The sequence below is a fragment of the Mus pahari genome, chromosome 3 (genome assembly GCF_900095145.1).
Source record: "Mus pahari chromosome 3, PAHARI_EIJ_v1.1, whole genome shotgun sequence".
In the NCBI taxonomy this organism is placed as follows: Eukaryota; Metazoa; Chordata; class Mammalia; order Rodentia; family Muridae; genus Mus; species Mus pahari.
Window position 1 is genome coordinate 89,222,063 of NC_034592.1, and position 18,660 is coordinate 89,240,722.

Genomic DNA, 18,660 nt, shown 5'->3' on the forward strand with positions numbered 1-18,660 from the left:
GTGTGTGTGTGTGTGTGTGTGTGTGTGTGTGTGTGTGTTCGTTTGTTTTTAAGAGATTGTGATTTCCCACGGTTATGAAAACACACTCACTGTTCAAAGTTAACCTGGGACCTTATTTTCATAGGGACACAGAATAACCGGGGCATTTTAACTCCTGAGGAGAAATAAACTTTGAATGATCCTTCAGTTGTGAATTGTTTTATATTTGTCTTTAACATCATTTGCTCAAAAATCGAATTTTAAAATGGAATTTAAAATGCCATACTTACGTTGGGTGTGGTGGGACAGGCTTATGATCCCTATACGTGGGAGGTGGAGGCAGGAGAGTTTTGAGTGAGACACCAGCCTGGGCTATATAATAAAATCTTGTTATAAATAAACCGAAATTAAACAAAACCCAGAACAACAACAGTGAAAATCCTGATTCTTATGTTAGATTGAGTCAGATACTGCATAAGAGAAAGGGGGTTCTTTTCTGGTTCTGTAAGTTGTCGTTTAAAATTTGGTTGGATCATTAATTAAATATGCAAATATCTTTGAAAATAATCATGGGAATTCAGTTTGGCCATTTGGGGGATTCCTAAAGAGAAGGTCTTATCAAATTCCTGAGAGAAAATACTAATTTCACTTGTGGGCTCGATGCAAAGGATGGCTTTAGAGTTCTGAAAGCCAACAATAGATGCAAAACCACAAAGAACATCTTCAAAGCCCGAGTAACAATGATTGCTGTTCTGTAATAATCAAACCAGTTAAACACCAGTGACGGGAAGGCTGAAGTCATTTTGAGACATATAAGATCTAAATCCATATCCCCTCCTTGGATGATTTTCTGGCCCTGAGAACTAAGCTGCATGGACAGTGTTCATGGGACCTAGAGTCCGGCCAGTGGCAGACACTGGCTGATTGTGCTCAGTACCGTAACTGAGAGCGAGGAAGAAAAACCTGCCTACTGTGTCCCTCTAGGAGGTCAGCCTTCCTTACAGATGGACCTTTCCACTCCCTAGTGACTTCACTTGCTCTGTCTGCATTCTGGAAATTTCTCTCTCCTCTTGTCTCTCCTCTTGTCTCTCCTCTCAGATGGGGACAGGCTCCCTGCTGGCCAGAGCCTGGAAATGCGGCACCCCTGTTAGTTTTACTTAGTCTTATCTACATTTTAAGAATTCGACTGTGCATTTAATATCTCTCAGTGACTCTGCTTGAGTTTATTTCTGTCTCCTCAGGACCCTAACCCACATGAATGACTGGAGGACCAACGGATGGCTTCACTTACACAGTGGTTTGAATTACTTTATTTATTTATTTTTTTTAAAGATTTTTTTTTTTTTTTTTTATGTACACTGTCACTGTCTTCAGACACATCAGAAAAGGGCATCAGATTCCATTACAGATGGTTGTGGGCCACCATGTGATTGCTGGGAATTGAACTCATGACCTCTGGGAGAGCTGTTAGTGCTCTTAACCACTGAGCCATCTCTACAGCCCCTTAGAATTACTTTAGTCTAACATGATCCTGGGCTTTGCCACATCACAGCTACAAGTCCCAGTTTGCACTGATGACAAGCTCTGTGTCTCCTATGTTAAAAAAGGAGATTTAGTTGTATGACCGAATGACTGACTGTCATGTACTCTACCACGGAGTCACATCTCTAGCTCAAAAACTGGGTGTGTTTTTATGACTCATTTTTTTCTCATGTGCATGTGTGCTGGCATGTGTATAGGTACATGCATGTGTGGGTGTGTACATGCGTGTACATGTGCATGGAGTGGCCAGAGGCTGACATCAGGAGTCTTCACCCAGTGCTCTACCCGGTGCTCTCCAGCCTGCTCATTGAGGCAGAGTCTCTCAGTTGAACAAGTCACCAATATAGCTAATCTGGCTAGCCAGCTTGCTGTAATTACCTTCCAGCTCTGCCTTCCAAGTGCTGGAATTACAAGTGGATGCCAGCTCCCATCCAGCATTTCCATGGACTCTGGAAATACAAACTCTAGTTTTCATGATTGTGTGGCAAGTGCTTTAATTACGGAGCCATTTCCCCAGCCCTGTTTTTTATGACATTTTACTTGGCATTTCTAGGAGGACCACATGGTATAATCTTAGAAAGCATGTTGTACAGTGGCTGGTGCTCTATAAAAAGTAGTTATTGTTATTTCCTATGATTATCTCTGTGCTGTCATCTGCCTGCTCTGCAAAGGGGCCAAGTGACCAGAGTGAAGCCCCGAAGCATTATTTATACTTCCTAGAGATTCAGAAGGGAGCTTCAACGAGGGGGGAGCGTTATTGATGTCTCTGCAATATGCTTTTGGGTGAGAATGGTGTTCATGCTTCCTGGGTTGAACCCTGGTAGGCAGGGCCGGTGGGCTCTGACAGCTGGCTTTGTGTTCTGCCCACAGACCTCAAAGGGAACAGAACTAAGTCATACATTTTAGAGGCTGAGTGATTCCCAAATACCTGACCTATTCTCCTTTGGAAAGAGAAGGGTATAGAGTTGGAAACAAAACAAAACAAAACGAAACACCACCATGGGATTCCTAAAGGAATATTCTTTTTGTGATTTCTACACAGTGAATTGGCATTATTCTTCATTGTAATTAGCAACACAATAACAAAAAAAAATCACTTGAAGGATGCAGAATGGGGGTGTGTGTGTTAGAATTTAGTACAAATAGGAAGTGAGGCACCTGCCCAGTGCAAACTATATGGAAGAAACATTCTGTGACAGAGCAATGGAATTCCTCTCAGGGTTGCTGGTCTGTCTGTGATCTGGCTGGCTCACAGTAGGGTAAATGACGCCAGAGGCTGATGCTGGGGCACATCCCTTAGTCATCCCCTAATCATCCCCACCTCCTTTCCTTTTGGAATTCTGACTTCTGAATATTCTATCCAACTTGACAACTGCTGCTCTCTCTACACTGTGTGGAGAGCAGTGGCCATCCCAGCCCTTGCCAAGGACAAGGGTACAATGACCTCTTCTTAAAACGGCAGTTTGCGAGAAGCGAAGAGAATGGACGAGACCTCGAGCATGCAGTAAGTGGTGGCCGGTAAGAGCTAGGGTTACTATGAGAAGAGAAGGGGAGCCGGAAGGAGGACAGAGGAAGAGGAAAACCATGTACTGCTTCTCTGAAGCAGCCGCCCCCACAGAGAGCCATCTGAGACACAGAAGTTTATACGTACTTTGAAAAATCCGAACACTCTTTTAAAGAGGATCGCTGAATTTCCCAGTAGAGTTGTTTCTGTTTATAAACTTCAGCTTAGAAACATGTCTTGATCGTGGCAATATTTTAGTTTTGACATCAAACATCATCGGATTTTTTTTTTTTTCCTTTTCCAGCTTCATCCACAGCTTTGGTCACTCTTACCCAGTCATTCTGAGGTCACCCAAGTACTTTATTCTAGGGACCTTCCAAAGTCAGCCAAGGCAGTGGTTTTGAAAACTGCCCTTGTTTGTCGACAAAAGTACATTAAAACAGCCAAGGGACTGACTTCTGTCCAGGATGATTATTTTTAATGTCTTACTGGACACATTTAAAATGCTTTTTGGTCCTTTGGGAGCCCAGTTGGGAGAAATTACTTTTTTTCCCTTGTATTTTGTTTTAAGTCTTGGGATGTGATCTTTGGTAAATGTCTGTGATGTTTGCACATTGTGTAATACTCCCTCCAAAGGCTGTTGGAATTTCATCAGCATCAAACAGGCAACAAAGATGCAGGGTGGGGAAGATGAGCTGTTTCCCTGGGGTTTTCTGGTTATCTTCCTTTGACTATGCTACTCAGCAAAGCTTTAAGAGCTTGGCCTTCCTGGTTTGCTCAGCCGCTCATTCCCCTTCTTCTCCACACCAGAACACCTTCCGCTTCAGGCATCAGTGGACATTTCTAGAAAGGATACTAGTAACATGCTTGGTATCCCAGTGAAGTGCCATAATGGTTTTTTAGTTCTGACAATATTGTGATTAGCTAAGTATTCACATACTCGCCCAAGACCCTCTCTGTGAAATTTGAGTGGCTGTTAGTCTAGCTGAACAATTCAGGGAGGAACCAAAGAGAATTCCTGGCTCTGCTGTAAGTGACGATTTTCTGTAATGCTTCTTTTTTAAACATCAAATTATTATCATCATTATTATTAAATGTATTTTTGCAGGTCAGAGGACAACTTTGCAGAATTAATTCTCTCTTCTACCACGAAACACAGGCTATCAGGTTTGCACACCATGTGCCTTTGCCCACTCTGAGCCATCTCAGTGGTCCCCTTTCTTCTTGCAGGAGAATGTACCACAATTATGACCAAATCCTATAGCATAACTCGAATCTAAAAGCCACTATTATACGTTCTCAGTTTGGGTACTGGGCTTGTAAAAGTTCCTGGGCAAGGAGAGTGAATGCTCTCTGCTACACAAAGAGGTTTCTCCCTTCACACAGGCCTGGCTTGGACAACACATAGAACCTCCTTGCTGAGAAAGAAGGGTGAGTCTGGGAGCTCTCAAAAGTCTTTTGAATTTTGTAACTTGCTACAAACAAGACTCGAGTTAGTGAAAACATGGTTTCCATATCCGATCCAACTGGGCGATACTCAAGAAGGAGCCAGGTTGAGTTGGAAAAAGGTGAATGGGAGCTTAGCAATATGAGACTCCTCCTACTCACAGAAACACTAGGACACGGTGGGGTTTCCTTTAATACAAAGAAGCCCAGCCCTCCAGGATTCATCTTTCACAAAAGCTCAGTGGATGGAATTTAGAAAAGCAGTCCATTCTGTGGCACTGTGTGCACAGAACCCTCCCACTCTCTCTTTTGAAATCTAATTTCTGAGCCAGAGCTGAACAGGATAGGTATACTACTTCCCTCCCCGATCTATCTGTGATGGACATGGGACTGCATCCAGGAATGAAAATTATCTTTAAGGAAACAGGGCGAGCTCGACTGAGCAGATGATGTCCCTGCTTGTCCGATAATAATAACGACACAATGTGTTTATTTGGAAGAGGACCCAATTATTCATGACTCCAAGGTCCCAGTGCAGAATCCCGGATTCCGATCCTGTGGGTTTATCACACCCACTGGAGGATTCCATTAGACTGGGTTTACCCTTCCCAAATGATAACATCTTTCTTCCCTGGACTGAATTGCCTTCAACTTCTTTCAAGATGGTGATTTGTGAAAACAGTGTGTGAGAACACAGGTCAGTGGGAAGTGCTGGCGGGAAGGCTGCAGTAAACATGTCAGGTGTGCAAACTAGCTGATGATATTTATTTGGTTCTCAAGAAGGAAGAATTGGAATTTGATAAATTACGATCATTTTTCAGCATCTCGGATTTCTCTAGTAATGCACATACGCTGCCAGACCTCAGTGGATCTTGCTAATTTATTTGTAGATCATCAAAGAAACACATAAAATAGAAGTCTCTAGGCAAGTGGACTGCCCCGGAAGCTGAACTGGGGAACAGCAGGATTTTCCTGTGCCTTAAGTGAACATGACGACATGGTGACAAAGGCTTTTGTCCTACTCCTGGCTGGACCTTGAGGCGTGAGGTGTCTAATACTGAGGGACTCAGCTTTGTAATCTTTCCTCAGAGTGTCCCCAGAGTGGCTCCAGAGAAGGACATTCTGCAACCTGACAGAGAGCCGGGTTGGAATATTTCTAAACAGAGATTCCCACAGCGTCACTGAATTACAGCAGGGATGCAGGATTTTCTGAGCCTCGAAGAGGCTGTATTTTAAAGTGGGCACATGCTTTTAATGATAATGTGATATGAAATGGAGTCACAGTAAATCCCCATTTTTTAAGTGAGAAAAGTCATGGGGGAGAGGAAGCAAAAAAAAATATGTATCCACATATCCCTCACAAGCCAGTATTCCAGAGATGATCTTTGCAGGCATCAAAGCATATGCTGCCTCTGATTTGTGAGATTTCAAAACACACCAGCAGAACTTAGGGATCTTGGAGCGTCTGCCCTGAGTTCACGTGTCCTCTGACTGTCTCATTCTCCCACACAGTTTCTTTTCCTAGTTAAACTAGTGTACTCACAGTTCCCTCTCGGGACTGAATCCAACTCCAGGCCTTGCCTCTTCTCACACTTTAATTCTTTCACCAACCTTTCTTTAGCCCAAGGAAAGGCATCTCCAGGCTCCACTGGGAAGGAGCTGGAGTGGAGAGCCATGGCCTGAGGCTCCCTCCTCCCTATCCTTTCTGATTTTATGCCATCTCTGTCCTCCAGTAGGAATGAAGTTGCTACGTCTTTTATAATGGTACTCTAAGGCAGAGTTTCAGACTCAGCGTTGCTTTCTGTTAGGCTGGACAGTGTTTGGTTCTCAATGGCTGTCTTGTGCTTTGCCTTGGAGTATGCGATAGCATCCGTGGCCTCTTCCTACTGGATGGTAGCAGCATCTACTGTCAACAGAAGTCTCTAGTCAGTGGTTCTCAACCTGTGGGTAGAAGACCCTTTGACAAACCTCTATTCCCAAAATATTTACATTATGATTCTTAACAGTAGCAAAATTACAGTTAAGATGTAGCAATAAAAATAATTTTATGGTTGCTGATCACCACAACATGGGGAACTGTATTAAAATGTGACAGAATTAGTAAGGTTGAGAATCACCGGACTAGGCATGTAAGGTGTCCCCTGGGAAGCGAGTAGTCAGTTAAGAAACCTTGCCTGTGACTGGCTCCTCAATTCTTCCCTCAGAGACAGGGATAAAACGTTTAACCTCATGAGGGTTCATGTTCAGCTATTTGATGATTCAGAATAAAGGATACATTTTAAGATTGCATACAGGACATTTCTAAAACTGAACTGAGATTGGTTGATTCAGACTGGGTTGCAGGTAAAGCCTACCAAGCTGAGACTTTAAAGCACTCTCGTTCACATCACTGCATAGCAAGTCCAGTGTGATAAATGTTTCCAGAGTTTTAGTGACAGAAAAGTTTATTTCTTTCAAAAACAAACAAACAAACAAACAAACAAAAACAAAAGCATAAAAACAAAACAAAGCAAAACAAAACCAACTCTTTTTTTGCTTTGCTGTCAGGAGGCCCAGACCCATATTCTTCTGCCCCAGTACATATTTATTTTCATCCTTTGATTTTTTAATATCTTAATAGGAGACAAACTTTTCATCTTACTAGCTATACTTAACTCTGGTCTTTTACCCTTAGTAATGGCTTGCTTAAGACTTCAGACTTCCTTTCTTGTGAATTTCCTTTTAACCTTTGAGACAGAGTCTCACCATATGTATATTATTCCTTGCTTGGTCTAGAACTCACTATGTGACCCAAGCTGGACTTGAACTCATAAAGATCTACCTGTTCTACCTCCCAAGTACTAGGATTAAAGGCCTGCTCTATCACACCAGGCATAAAACAAAACCTATATTCTTGTTACTTACCACGCCAACCAGGGTACTTTAGACATACGGGATGAGCCGTTTATAATTAACTGGGATTAGCAGCTCAAATCGACACAGTCCTGCCCCAAATGACTGATCCTCCAGGTACAGAGTAAACACCACAGATAATGATTATTCTATTCCTGGGTGGGAGGTAACTAAAGACAAATATGTCCCCGAAATAGAGAGCCACGGCTAAGTTATATGATTCTTACTTATCTTGCATCACATGTGTTGATTGGAGTGTAATATTTATTATCTCTTGGGAAATTTTGTAATTAGCCTTTGTATCAGTAGAGAAACCATAACATGCTTTGGGTGTGACTTCTATAGTGATGGGGCTGTCTCATGATCTGGAAGACTGATCACTGAACTGTGATTTGTGGGATCCTGGATAAACGCACTATGGAGTAGTGTTAGATTTCCAGTGAGTCTGTCTTGTTTTTCCTAGGTGATTTCTCATAAACATTTGTCGTTCTTGGGTAGCATGCTGATACTGTGCTTAAGCTTGTTTACAGGACTATTAATAAATGCTACGTGGTAGTTCCAGGAAGAGGGTCAAACTGCTTTTTCTCCGCGTTTGTTGAAAACACTTTTCCTGCTTCTTTGGGAAAGCATGGGATTGCCAGAGTCTTGAGAGATGCTAGGTATTCTTCAGATGCTGTGAATAGCAGCGGTAATGGGGAATCAATAACAGGCACAAAGTCAAATGTCAGACACCCAGTGCAGTGACAGGACGGCACGTGCTTTACACATGAAACAATGAGATTTCAACACGGACTGAAGGCACACGGAAATGCATTTCTATGTGTGCTTAGAGTGTGTACGTGTGCGCACAAAACATACCATTCTGTGAATGCTGCAATACAAGCTGCAGCTGGCCAACTTACTGTTTTAGTCAAGGTTACTATCGGATTAGCCAAACTGAAAGTTAAGTAACTGTTGGTTATTAAAGTCCTATTATATGCCAGGTACCACACAAGCACTTTATAATATATATATTTTTTAATGTACTGGGATTTTAGGATTATTGACTGATTTTTTTTTTCATTCACTCGTTTATTCCATCATTCAATTAACATCTGTTGATCCCTTTTCCTTGGCCTAGCATTGTGTAAAATGTAGAAGTATAACTGAATCAGACTGCCTTCTTTTCATGGCTGTATCAATCCACTCCAGTTCGGTTAGGAAAATGACTGTTCTGAGAAGACAGTCACCTGAAACCAAGAAATGAGAGCATAGGAAGACTCAAGCCTTAGCAGCCTCACCTGAAATAGCTCTATCTGCTAGCAGGTGTTTGCAAAGTAAAAGTTCATGGGGCAGGGTGGGGCAGGGGGAGACTAAGGACTCTAAGCTTCAGAAAGAAGCTGGCTAGAGAGGAACATCCCCGGGACAGTGACACCCTATCTGTCCTAGGTAGTGTTCTGAAAGTTTATGCATATGCTCTCATTTACTTGTCCCACGAGGAAAGTGCTCTGCTCAAAAAATGCAACAGCAGAGCCTGGGAAGATGGCTCAATGGGTAGAGCCCTTACTGTGAAAGCATAAGGAAGGACCTGTGTTTTGATCCCTGTCACTCATGTAAAATAGCCAGTTTGCCATTCTAGCTAAATCACTGAATGTCCCATTCAGGAGAGACCCTGTTTCAAAAAAAATTAAGTGGAAATTGATCAAAGAAGACACCAGTGTTGACCTCTTTGTCCATGCACATACAGGTGAGCACACCTGCATACACACACACACACACACACACACACACACACACACACACGTGCATGCACTTGCACTTGCACTCACACACATATGCACAAGTGCACGCATACACACTCATAATACAGGCACATGCACACTCACGCATATGCACACACACACACTCACACTCACACACACTCTCTCTCACACACAATGTAATATGCACTTTTCCCTGCAGCATCTACATGCCACAGATGCTGATCCTCTGCATTGTATAGCTAGCACTTTGGTTTTTATTATCATTCGCATTTACAGATAACAGCACTGAAAGATGAGAGGGTTTCCTTATTTCCTCGAGGTCAGAGGCAGGTCCGGAGCTCCATGGTGTCATACCTGCCTCTGAATTCTTTGTTATTGTGGGCATGCCATTCACACCTGATGTCTGGCTGTATAGTCAGTGCAATCCCTACTTACAATCCTGTGTGAACTTCTAGTCTTGAAAAATCTCCACTTGGTTTAAAAATAAAATCCCTTTATTTCCTGCTTTAGGACAAATGATTTCAGTTTCCTTTGAAATGGCAAGAGTTTTGTTTAAGGTTAAACTCTTTTAACAAAGTTTTTACTTCCTGCCCTTTTCTCTGCTCTAACTCAAAGTTCTAAGCTTAGAACCTGCCACTTAGTAACAAGCAAAACAGGGCAAATTATAATGCATCTATAGGAAGAGCAGCAGCCACTCTTTCAGAGAGTGGTGGTGGTGGCTTTTTACAACAGCAATGGGTAGTGCTCTCATTTTTGAAGACAGGACAATTAAGTTTTTTTTCCCGAGTTTAAGTGACTTTCAGAGTCACTGAGCAGGTAACAGTGTTCATTTACCTAGCTTTGCCTCAATAACTGTAGCTAACACTATAAGGCTGTGAGGGCTGCACAGAGACATCTCTAGTCCTTGTTTCCCAAACCCTTCAAACTAGCTGTATTTGTGCCTAGGGTAGAACACTTTCAAATGCATTCAAACAGAGCAGAAGGTGACAAGAAATGAGGGCTCTCTTGTTCCCTTCCTAAGCTCCTTCCATCAGCTGTCAGTCCTGTAGCACTCTGGTTTTCTGGTTTGTTTGTTTGTTTTGTTTTATAGTATTTAGACTGACTATGTGGATGCATTTGATTTGTTTCACAGAGAGCTGCCTGGGTGCTCCCTGGAATGGGTTGTCCCTGAGGGCACAGGAGGGCTATCTCCTGCCACTATTGAATTCTCGCAGTTCATCCTCTTTACTGGCAGGTGAGCTGTGCCAAGGTAGTTACTGTGAGGTGCTTGAATGAGCAGCACGGGACAGATGAACATGCACGCATCTTTGAGGATGGAGAGGAGTGTCTTGAAAATCGTGAGGACACGTCAAGCTACAGATGCTTAATTTGTCAAGATTTATAGTCATGTTTATGAGCTGACACCTTGAACTGTTTGTTTTGTAAAAGGTGATTTGATTGTATGTGCGTGTGTTGTGTGTGTGGGTGTCACAGCACTAGTGTGTGGAAGTCAGACAACTTCCTCAGAGTTGGTTCCCTGGTCTCATTGCAGGCACAGAAGTCAGATTGCCAAGCTTGGCATTAAGCCTCTCTGGATGATGGCTCAGTTTGTTTGATTTCTGTCTTGGTAACTTCTGCTAGGAATTCTGTCAATCTCTCTTCTTGCCTCCCGCCCACCCCACCTCTCCTCCTCACCCATCTCTGGTGAATACTCATGCCCCAGCCAATTAGCTGGACATTGACAGAGACACAGGTGGCTCTTCACTAAAGCTAATCTGTTATCTGCAGGAAGCACCAGGGACCTTTCTAACTCGATTTTTTTTGAAGCTGACTAGTCTTAGGAAAACATTACTTCTTTTCACACTCTGAACCCCACTCCACCAAACATATCTTGTGGACTTTTCTATACCCCCCCAACAAATACAACTACTAATGACAACAATAATGATAATAAAACAACTCTGCTGAAGACCAAAATGCAGACTGTCCAGAGTCTCTGTCCTTGTCACAGACTGGAAGCCCAAACAATATTAACCTCCTATTCTGAGACCACCTTCCATGTTCCTAGTTCAATGTTTGGCTATTCTTACATTTTTACTTGGGGTGAGAGTGAGCAGGGATACTGTGCTTTATAAGAACGTTTATACACCAGTACCCTGGCAAGGGGCTGACTTCAGGCTTAATGGGTCCACGTGATTTATAACTCATTTTGTCTAGGCATTAATGCTAATAAATTTAGCAGATTCCCCCAGTTCTGCCTGGTCTTTCGTTTTTTTTCTGGGAGTCAAGGTGAGAGAGGGAGAGAGAGAGAGAGAGAGAGAGAGAGAGAGAGAGAGAGAGAGAGAGAGAGAGAGAGAGAGAGAGAGAGAGAATAGTAGAGGAAAGAAGAGATTGTCCTGCTGAATTAGAAACAAAATACAATCACAACACAAATACAATCTTTGATTAAAGTTAAACTGAGAAAGGGCAGCAAGGGGAGGGAGGGAGTCCCTAGTCCATATATAGTTCTGCAGTTACACTACTTATCAAAGGGGAAATCACAACGTGATATTTAGATTTAGCTAGTTTTCTGAGGAATAATTCATTCATATTTAATTAATTCCAGTGTTGACAGAAAAGTGACGCGGAGTGTAGCCAGGAGTGAGGGGGAGATGAGATGAAGCCCTGCCTATAAAGGATATTATCATTTCCTTTATATCATTAAATATATTTATATCATTAAAGGATATTATCATTTCTAGGTTAAAAACATAAAAACACCAATACTTTGGAAGACTTTTCTAAGGTGAGAAGGTTATAGTCTCTGTCTCTGTCTCTGCCTGTCTCTCTGTCTGTCTTTGTCTCCCTGTCTGTCTCTGTGTCTCTGTCTGTCTCCAGGTGTAGAATAAGTCGTTTTCCTCCCTCCTCTTCTTCCTTTTTTTTTTTTTTTCACCGCCCCCACCCTTGTTTGCAAAGTTGAATCTGGGGTCAGGAGTTCTAATTGTAACCTCAGACTGGAATTCCAGATGGTGCGCTCTGGACTGGAAGCAACTCTCAGTTCATCAATTTCATGGGCTTCCATATCTGCTCTGGCCACGGCCTGGTCTCCATCCCCACTGTGGCATTAATGCAGAACAAATTGAGACATATCCTCTATATAATTAGTTCCAGAATTTAAAAAGATTTACGGGATAATAATAGAAGCAGCGCTGCTGAATCCTTTCATTGGGGGCTCTTGGGGAGCAGGGGAACCCGTGGTGTGGCGTCAAAACACTGCGGCTCCAGGCACCAGGATCTGGGGGAAAGGGCAAAATTTGCATCTCGCACCAGGCAGTGCTAGGTGGTTTTAGCCCCTTAACTAGCTCAGGGAGGGGAGTTTGAAGCCCAGATAGAAGGTTGGTTTATAAATAAACAAATAAATTTTAAAAAAGGAGAAAGCAAGAAAGAAAGAGAGAAAGAAAGGATCGAGACAAATTTCAAATGAAAGAAGTCTACGGGTGAGCTATATCACAAAAAAAGTCCTCCTATGTTTACATTTTTCTTTTATTGTGCAAAAATGAATCTGTTTGTTTTTGGTTTTGCCAACTGCGATAGTCTGGAAACTGAGCCCTGTGCGCAGCCCTAGGCGGACTGCTGTCTTAGAAACGCTGGGAGAGAGGAACAGCGCTGGCACGTTTGTCCTGCTCTTGGGGCTCAAGACGTCCGGCCCGGCCCTAGGGCAGCGGCTAACCCGGTGACTGGTGGGGTCGGGTCACTCTTCGCGCCATGCTCTGGCCGTGGGCGCGGACTGGCGGCCTCAGCCACTGACAGATCGCAGGGCTTTAGCGTGTTTATTCAATTGTCAACAGCCTCGGGGTGACCCGCCAGAGCGCGGCCCTGGCGTGCGCGCCGGTCCCTGGGGCCACGGCTGTAGCCTCCAGGCTGTGCTCAGCCAGATGAAGTTGACAGCTCCGGAATGAAAGAGATCTTCGCTCCCCTTCCGTCTAGATGTGATGCTTTTCATCTTGTAATAATCACGCGCCTTCTAAGACTCGTATTGAAGTCACCTAGACTGCCAGTGTCTCTTTTCTTCCAAATTCCATCAGTACTAAAGAAGCAGAGACGGTGGTTTAAACCACCCCCGAACGAATTGGAAGTTGAAAGTTGTGGGTTTTGGTTGAGCTCGGCAAAAATCTTTCAAATCTGTCTTCGAACAATAATAGTATCAAAATCGAGTGGTTTTGTTGTAAACAGATCACTACCTTCCTATGGGATTTAATCTACAACCCGAAGGTAGAACACTACTGTCATATTTTCTCCAATGTGAAAACTGAGGCTCAAAAACACTGTGAAAACTCTTCAGGGGTCATACAGCTGTTGGTTGCCAAGTGACGTGAGATCTCATTTTCAAGCCACCTTGCTTTTAACTACTACTGTACCATTTGCTTTTCCTATCTCTATTGGGTCTCAGTTTCCCCTGCTGGCTTGAGTTTTATCGCAAGCTTTGCCTATGGACAGTTTGGAACATTATCCTTTCTGAGGCCCGAGGCTGCGCCATCGTGGTGGAGAAAACGCAGTGACCTTCGTTTTTCTGAAACCCCGGGAGGTTTAGGGAGGGCGGCAGGTGCGACACCCCCTGGCCAGGCTGTCTGTAGCTCTCACAGTCAGTTCAGGGCACCCAAGTCAGTATAGCAAGGGGTACCCAGAGGAGAAAGATGGAACATGGGAGGAATGGGGTATCCTGTGACCCCAAGATTTTCGGGTCCCAGAGCACTGGCTTACTGCCGCTTGGACTTCTAGACATGGTTGGGCAAGGGGGAATCTCAGGAGAGTCTAGTCTGACTAGGGGTCCTCCAACTGAGCAGCGGCAGCTTCCGGAGTTTGTCCCGCACTTATTTCTAAACCCTGATAGGAACTTCTTGCTACTTTTATGCAAGGAGAAGTTAGAGGAAAAGGGCACCCTGGGGTTGAAATGGAGAGTCAAACATAAGTTTCCTGGGTTCCCTCAAAAATTCTGAGAAAAATAATGACAGAGGAGTTCCAATTTCCGAAAGCCCTTTTTCTCTCCCGCTAGCCCACCTCACAAACCTACCCCCAGACAAACCCGAAAAATTTAAAGGTGGACACAGAGGTATGTCCTTTTCCATTCTTGAAATACAATACTTTCAGGAGCTCAAATCAAACCGGCCTCTCTACACATCACGTCCATCCACATCTCCCTCCCAAAAATTTTGCAGGAGACTAAAAAAGAAAGAATCTCCATTTTCCTTTGGTAACGAAACCCTGGCTCTTCGAGAAGGGCTCCTCTTTCCCCAAGTTAAGGGAAATGAGTAGAAATATGAGGTCGGGAGGTGGGAAGGAGGGACAGGGTGAGGGGCTTTCAGGGTAAACTGGGCTTAAGAGGTTGTGTCCCAAAGGGCCTTTCTTCCCCAAGAAGTCCAATGGCCCTGGGCCTATTACACAGTTAGGGACAGAGAACAGGGGAGATGGGAGAAGCTTGTCGTGGGGGCCCTGTATTTCTCTTCCTTCCTTCCTTCCTTCCTTCCTTCCTTCCTTCCTTCCTTCCTTCCTTTCTTTCTTTCTTCCTTTCTTTCTTGGACAAGAGGGGGGGGGGCTTCTAGTCCTTTACAAATCAGTCAAAACCCCAAAGCAGCACGCACGGTGTCCACTATGGTGAAAGTGAAGGTGTATTAACGGATAATGCAGCACTGTTAACGTCCCTTAGGATATTCTTTACCTATATATTGTGTATCCCCAAGAGGAGTGGGTAATTGCTCAAGGCAAATAACTTTCTGAGCCTTGGGTTCCAAGTCAAATTCATGACGATTCTGGATTCACGAATCCGTGTGAGTTAAAACCAACTGGAGAATGCACTAAGACCATTGAAATGCTAGGTTTCTTTGTGTTTACAGTCAACATTCTTGACTGTTTTCCCCCCACAGGTCTAGTTAGAAAGCTTCAAGCCTCATCCTGGTTCCAGATGCCTGACTGCCACCAGCGGCTTCCAGGCCCATGCGCCTGGCAGTCAGTCCCAGGGTGCGCAGTCGCTGCTGCCTCCAAGAGTCCCCAAGTCTGCCCCACGAAACCCACTACACTCGCTACTCCGTAGGCTTCTATTTGCCTACGGGTTTTTTCCTCCGTGGATTCTACTGCTTTAGTAAATTCAGACAATACAAACCAATCCCCAAACACCTGTTCTAAGATTCCAAACAGCTACAAGGTGTAGGGAGGAGCTCTTTTTGAGAAGTCACTCTGGAAACCCTCTGGGCTAGCAGTGCAAACATGCCTCTAACCTAGGGCCAGTGGAGTCTCTCCTGGGCTCATTTCTAGGTTAGTTTGCATCTCCTGATCAAACACCGCAGGTCTGCCATCATTCCCTCGTCATTAGAGGAAGCTGTGTTTGGCTACGCAGTTTTGCTCCTCCATTCCCGTTTCTTATCAACAAGGCGCCGGAACGCTCCCACCACACTCAAAGAGGGTTCTGGGCATTTCTGCTAAGCGACTCCCATGGCACCCCCCAAAACAGCTGAAAAATTCCCCCAGTTAATATAAGGTTTAAATTCCCCTTGCCAAAAAGGGCCAGTAAGTGTCGTCTACACTGTAGGCAACACCCGCCTTCTGGGTTCCAACCGTACAAAGAATTATCAGACAACCAAAAAGGTCCGGCTTGTCACGACTGACGTCACACTTTATAATTACCTATCCCGAACAATAATTTCACCTTGAATCTCAACCTGTGAACCCAGAGGGACTAACCTCCTAAAGTGACCCCGCAGCGAGGATCTAGAGTTCTGGACTTGGGAGGAGATAAGCCCCAAAGTTAGGCTATCTGCCTCAGAACCCAGGAGAGTTCTCTGGGCTCTCTTGTTCCCGCCCTCTTGGAGCCCACCTGCCCCTCCCTCCACCCCACCCTCCCTGATTAACAGCCCGGACTCTTCTCCTACCTCGGTCCGAGGCCGAGGGGACTCATTACTTACCTAGACGGCCTTGCCTCAAGGCGCCTACATTCGGGAAGGACAGCTAGGGTAGCTGGGGGAGGCTTGCGGTACAGGCCAGCTGAGAGCACGTGGCGGGCCAGAGAGGAGGGTGTCTTCGAGATGAACGCTCCCTCGGGCCCGCCCCACACCCCCGTTGCGAGTAACCCGGACGAGTAGCGCACTTTGCTGAGCTAGGCTAGGGCTGCTGTGTGAATGGAGCGGCCGAGCATCCTGGCTCCTCCTCCTTCCCTGCTGCCGGCCCCTCTTATTTGAGCTTTGGGAAGCTGGGGGCAGCCAAGCAGCTGGGGTAAGGAGTTCAAGGCAGCGCCCACACCCGGGGCTCTCTGCAACCCGACCGCCTGCCCGCTCCCCCTTTCCTTTTCCCGCCCTCCCTCCCACCCACTCATTCACCCACCCACCCAGAGAGAGGACGGCAGCCCAGGAACCCGGGCCCGCCGCCTCCTCGCCGCGATCCTGGACTTCCTCCTGTCTCAGGAGCCGGCTTCCACGTGTGTCCCGGAGCCGGCGTCTCAGCACACGCTCCGCCGGGAGCCCGGGTGCGTTCAGCAGCCGGAGCAGCCTGGGAACCGAAGCCTCCGGAGCGCCTGGGCCAAGTCCAGCGCCGAGAGTCCGCAGGATCGCAGGAGCGGAGACCCGTCAGCATCCGAGCCGCAACTCATGGGTTCCGACGTGCGGGACCTGAACGCGCTGCTGCCCGCGGTGTCATCGCTGGGCGGCGGCGGCGGCGGCTGCGGGCTCCCTGTGAGCGGCGCTGCGCAGTGGGCGCCCGTGCTGGACTTCGCGCCTCCGGGCGCCTCGGCTTACGGGTCGTTGGGCGGTCCCGCACCTCCTCCCGCTCCGCCGCCGCCTCCACCGCCACCCCACTCCTTCATCAAACAGGAGCCCAGCTGGGGTGGCGCGGAGCCGCACGAGGAGCAGTGCCTGAGCGCCTTCACCTTGCACTTCTCCGGCCAGTTCACCGGTACAGCTGGGGCCTGTCGCTATGGACCCTTCGGTCCTCCCCCGCCCAGCCAGGCGTCCTCGGGCCAGGCCAGGATGTTCCCTAATGCGCCCTACCTGCCCAGCTGCCTGGAGAGCCAGCCTACCATCCGCAACCAAGGTAAGGATTCCGGACAGCGCGACCTCCACGCGCGGTAGTGGCTCTGCGACCTGGTGCCACGCCGTGTCTCTCCTCCTCTTTTCTTTCCTGATGCCAGTTCTTAACCAGTCGCCTTCCAAAGGAGTCTGAAAGTAGCGGACAGGGAGGCGTGGGCTCTGTCAAATGCGAGCAACAATTCACCACCACCACTTACACTTGACTGAGCGCGACCCCATAGTCCGATAGTTCGCAGGACGCGGGAAGACATCTGGGGCCCCGGGGTGTCCTAGAGATTTCGGGGAACTCCACGGGAGGAGGAAGAGGGGATTGGTTGTAGCGTGTGACTCGACACGGGGGGGGGGGAGTCTGGCATTAGGCCTCACCAGGCATTGACTCTTAAGAAGCCTAGGGTAGACTAAGAAGAGGACTCCGAGTGGGACTGGGGTTTAGGAACCCCCCCTCCGCCCCCGTGCTGCCTCTGACAAACCCAAAGAGCCGACTGGAAGAACTTCTAGCTCTCGGTGGGCCCTGGCTCTTTCCAGGCCCATCAGAAGCAGTAGAGAGCTTTGGAATGAGGGATTAACACTTTGGGGGACCTAGTTAATGTTCGCCTGTACCTTGCGGAAGTGTTGGGATCTCTCCTGGAGTCCCACAGTTCGAAGGCCACGGGGATGGGAAAAACAGACTGACTGGTCCGACTCCACCCAAATACCGAACCAAATCCCTGGAGTGAGGCTGGGAAAAGGTGGCCTTCTTCCTTCCCGCGCTCCTTGGAGGTTTCCTAGTCACGCACACCGAAGTTAGGCTGGGGAAAGATTTCATAAGGCTTGGGATGTAGAGACAAGAACAAGTGTATTAGCGGGTCTTCAGTCAATGCACGAGTCTATTTTTTAACTCTCGCAGGAACCCCCTACACCTCTCTTTCGTTAGCCCCCGGGCGGACGAAAGCGGTTCCTGAGCCGCTGTCGTTTTCTTCGTTCATTTTCATTTGATTTCTTTGTCGTTGAGAATCTAATTTCGTTTGAGTCGATGTTTTAGGAAATTCTTTACTGACACAGACGCTTTTTTGGACCAAAAAATGTTGATGTCCTTGGTGTGGGTGTTTCTGAAATGGGGGCTGGGGGCGCGGAGAGCCCGCACCGATTGGGGAAGGTGCAGGAGGTGCTGATGGGTTCTCTAGGGCCCTTTGAACCCAGCCTGGAGCGCCTCGATCACCCGAAGCCCTAGCGAAACCGAAACCGTTGAAGAACAGGACCGCCTGGTCTTGAGGAGAAACCTGGAGCAGACACAGGGGGTCCCTCCGTTTTAGGCCTTTGATAAATGAAACGGGAGTTTTGAACAAGAGATGTTGGGGGAAGAGCTTGGTGCCTTTGCAGAGGTGCTCTCGGATCTTGCCATCTCTTTCTGGCAGGCAGGTGTTACCTTTGGCAAGCCTACAGGTCAGTTTGCTCGCCACTAAGAGGAGAACTGAGATGGACAACCGGAGTTTGGGTTAGGCCAGAAGTTATAGGCTAAAGGGAGGAAATCTGACCAGAGTCTAAG

At 46.5% G+C, this 18,660-nt stretch overlaps 1 protein-coding gene and 1 long non-coding RNA gene across 5 annotated transcripts in view; one reads left to right on the forward strand and one right to left on the reverse strand.

The window, feature by feature from the left end:
- Positions 1–16,228, reverse strand: part of LOC110319648 — a 39,348-nt gene extending 23,120 nt beyond the window's left edge. For both annotated transcript variants that reach the window (XR_002380410.2, XR_003843532.1), the window contains exon 1: positions 16,020–16,228. This is a non-coding gene — a long non-coding RNA (uncharacterized LOC110319648). The remainder of the gene's footprint in view (positions 1–16,019) is intronic.
- The window catches only part of Wt1 (WT1 transcription factor), a 58,060-nt gene continuing 44,491 nt past the window's right edge, over positions 5,092–18,660 (forward strand). Inside the window, exon 1 of one of the 3 annotated variants that reach the window (XM_029537107.1) lies at positions 5,092–5,168. Coding sequence is in view for 2 of the 3 variants with exons in the window: in XM_029537104.1 (XP_029392964.1) it covers positions 16,698–17,139 (442 nt within the window). In the remaining variant the exon portion in view is untranslated. Of the gene's footprint in view, positions 5,169–16,697; positions 17,140–18,660 lie in introns of those variants that run through there. The other 2 variants (XM_029537104.1, XM_029537105.1) reach the window with 2 other exon arrangements.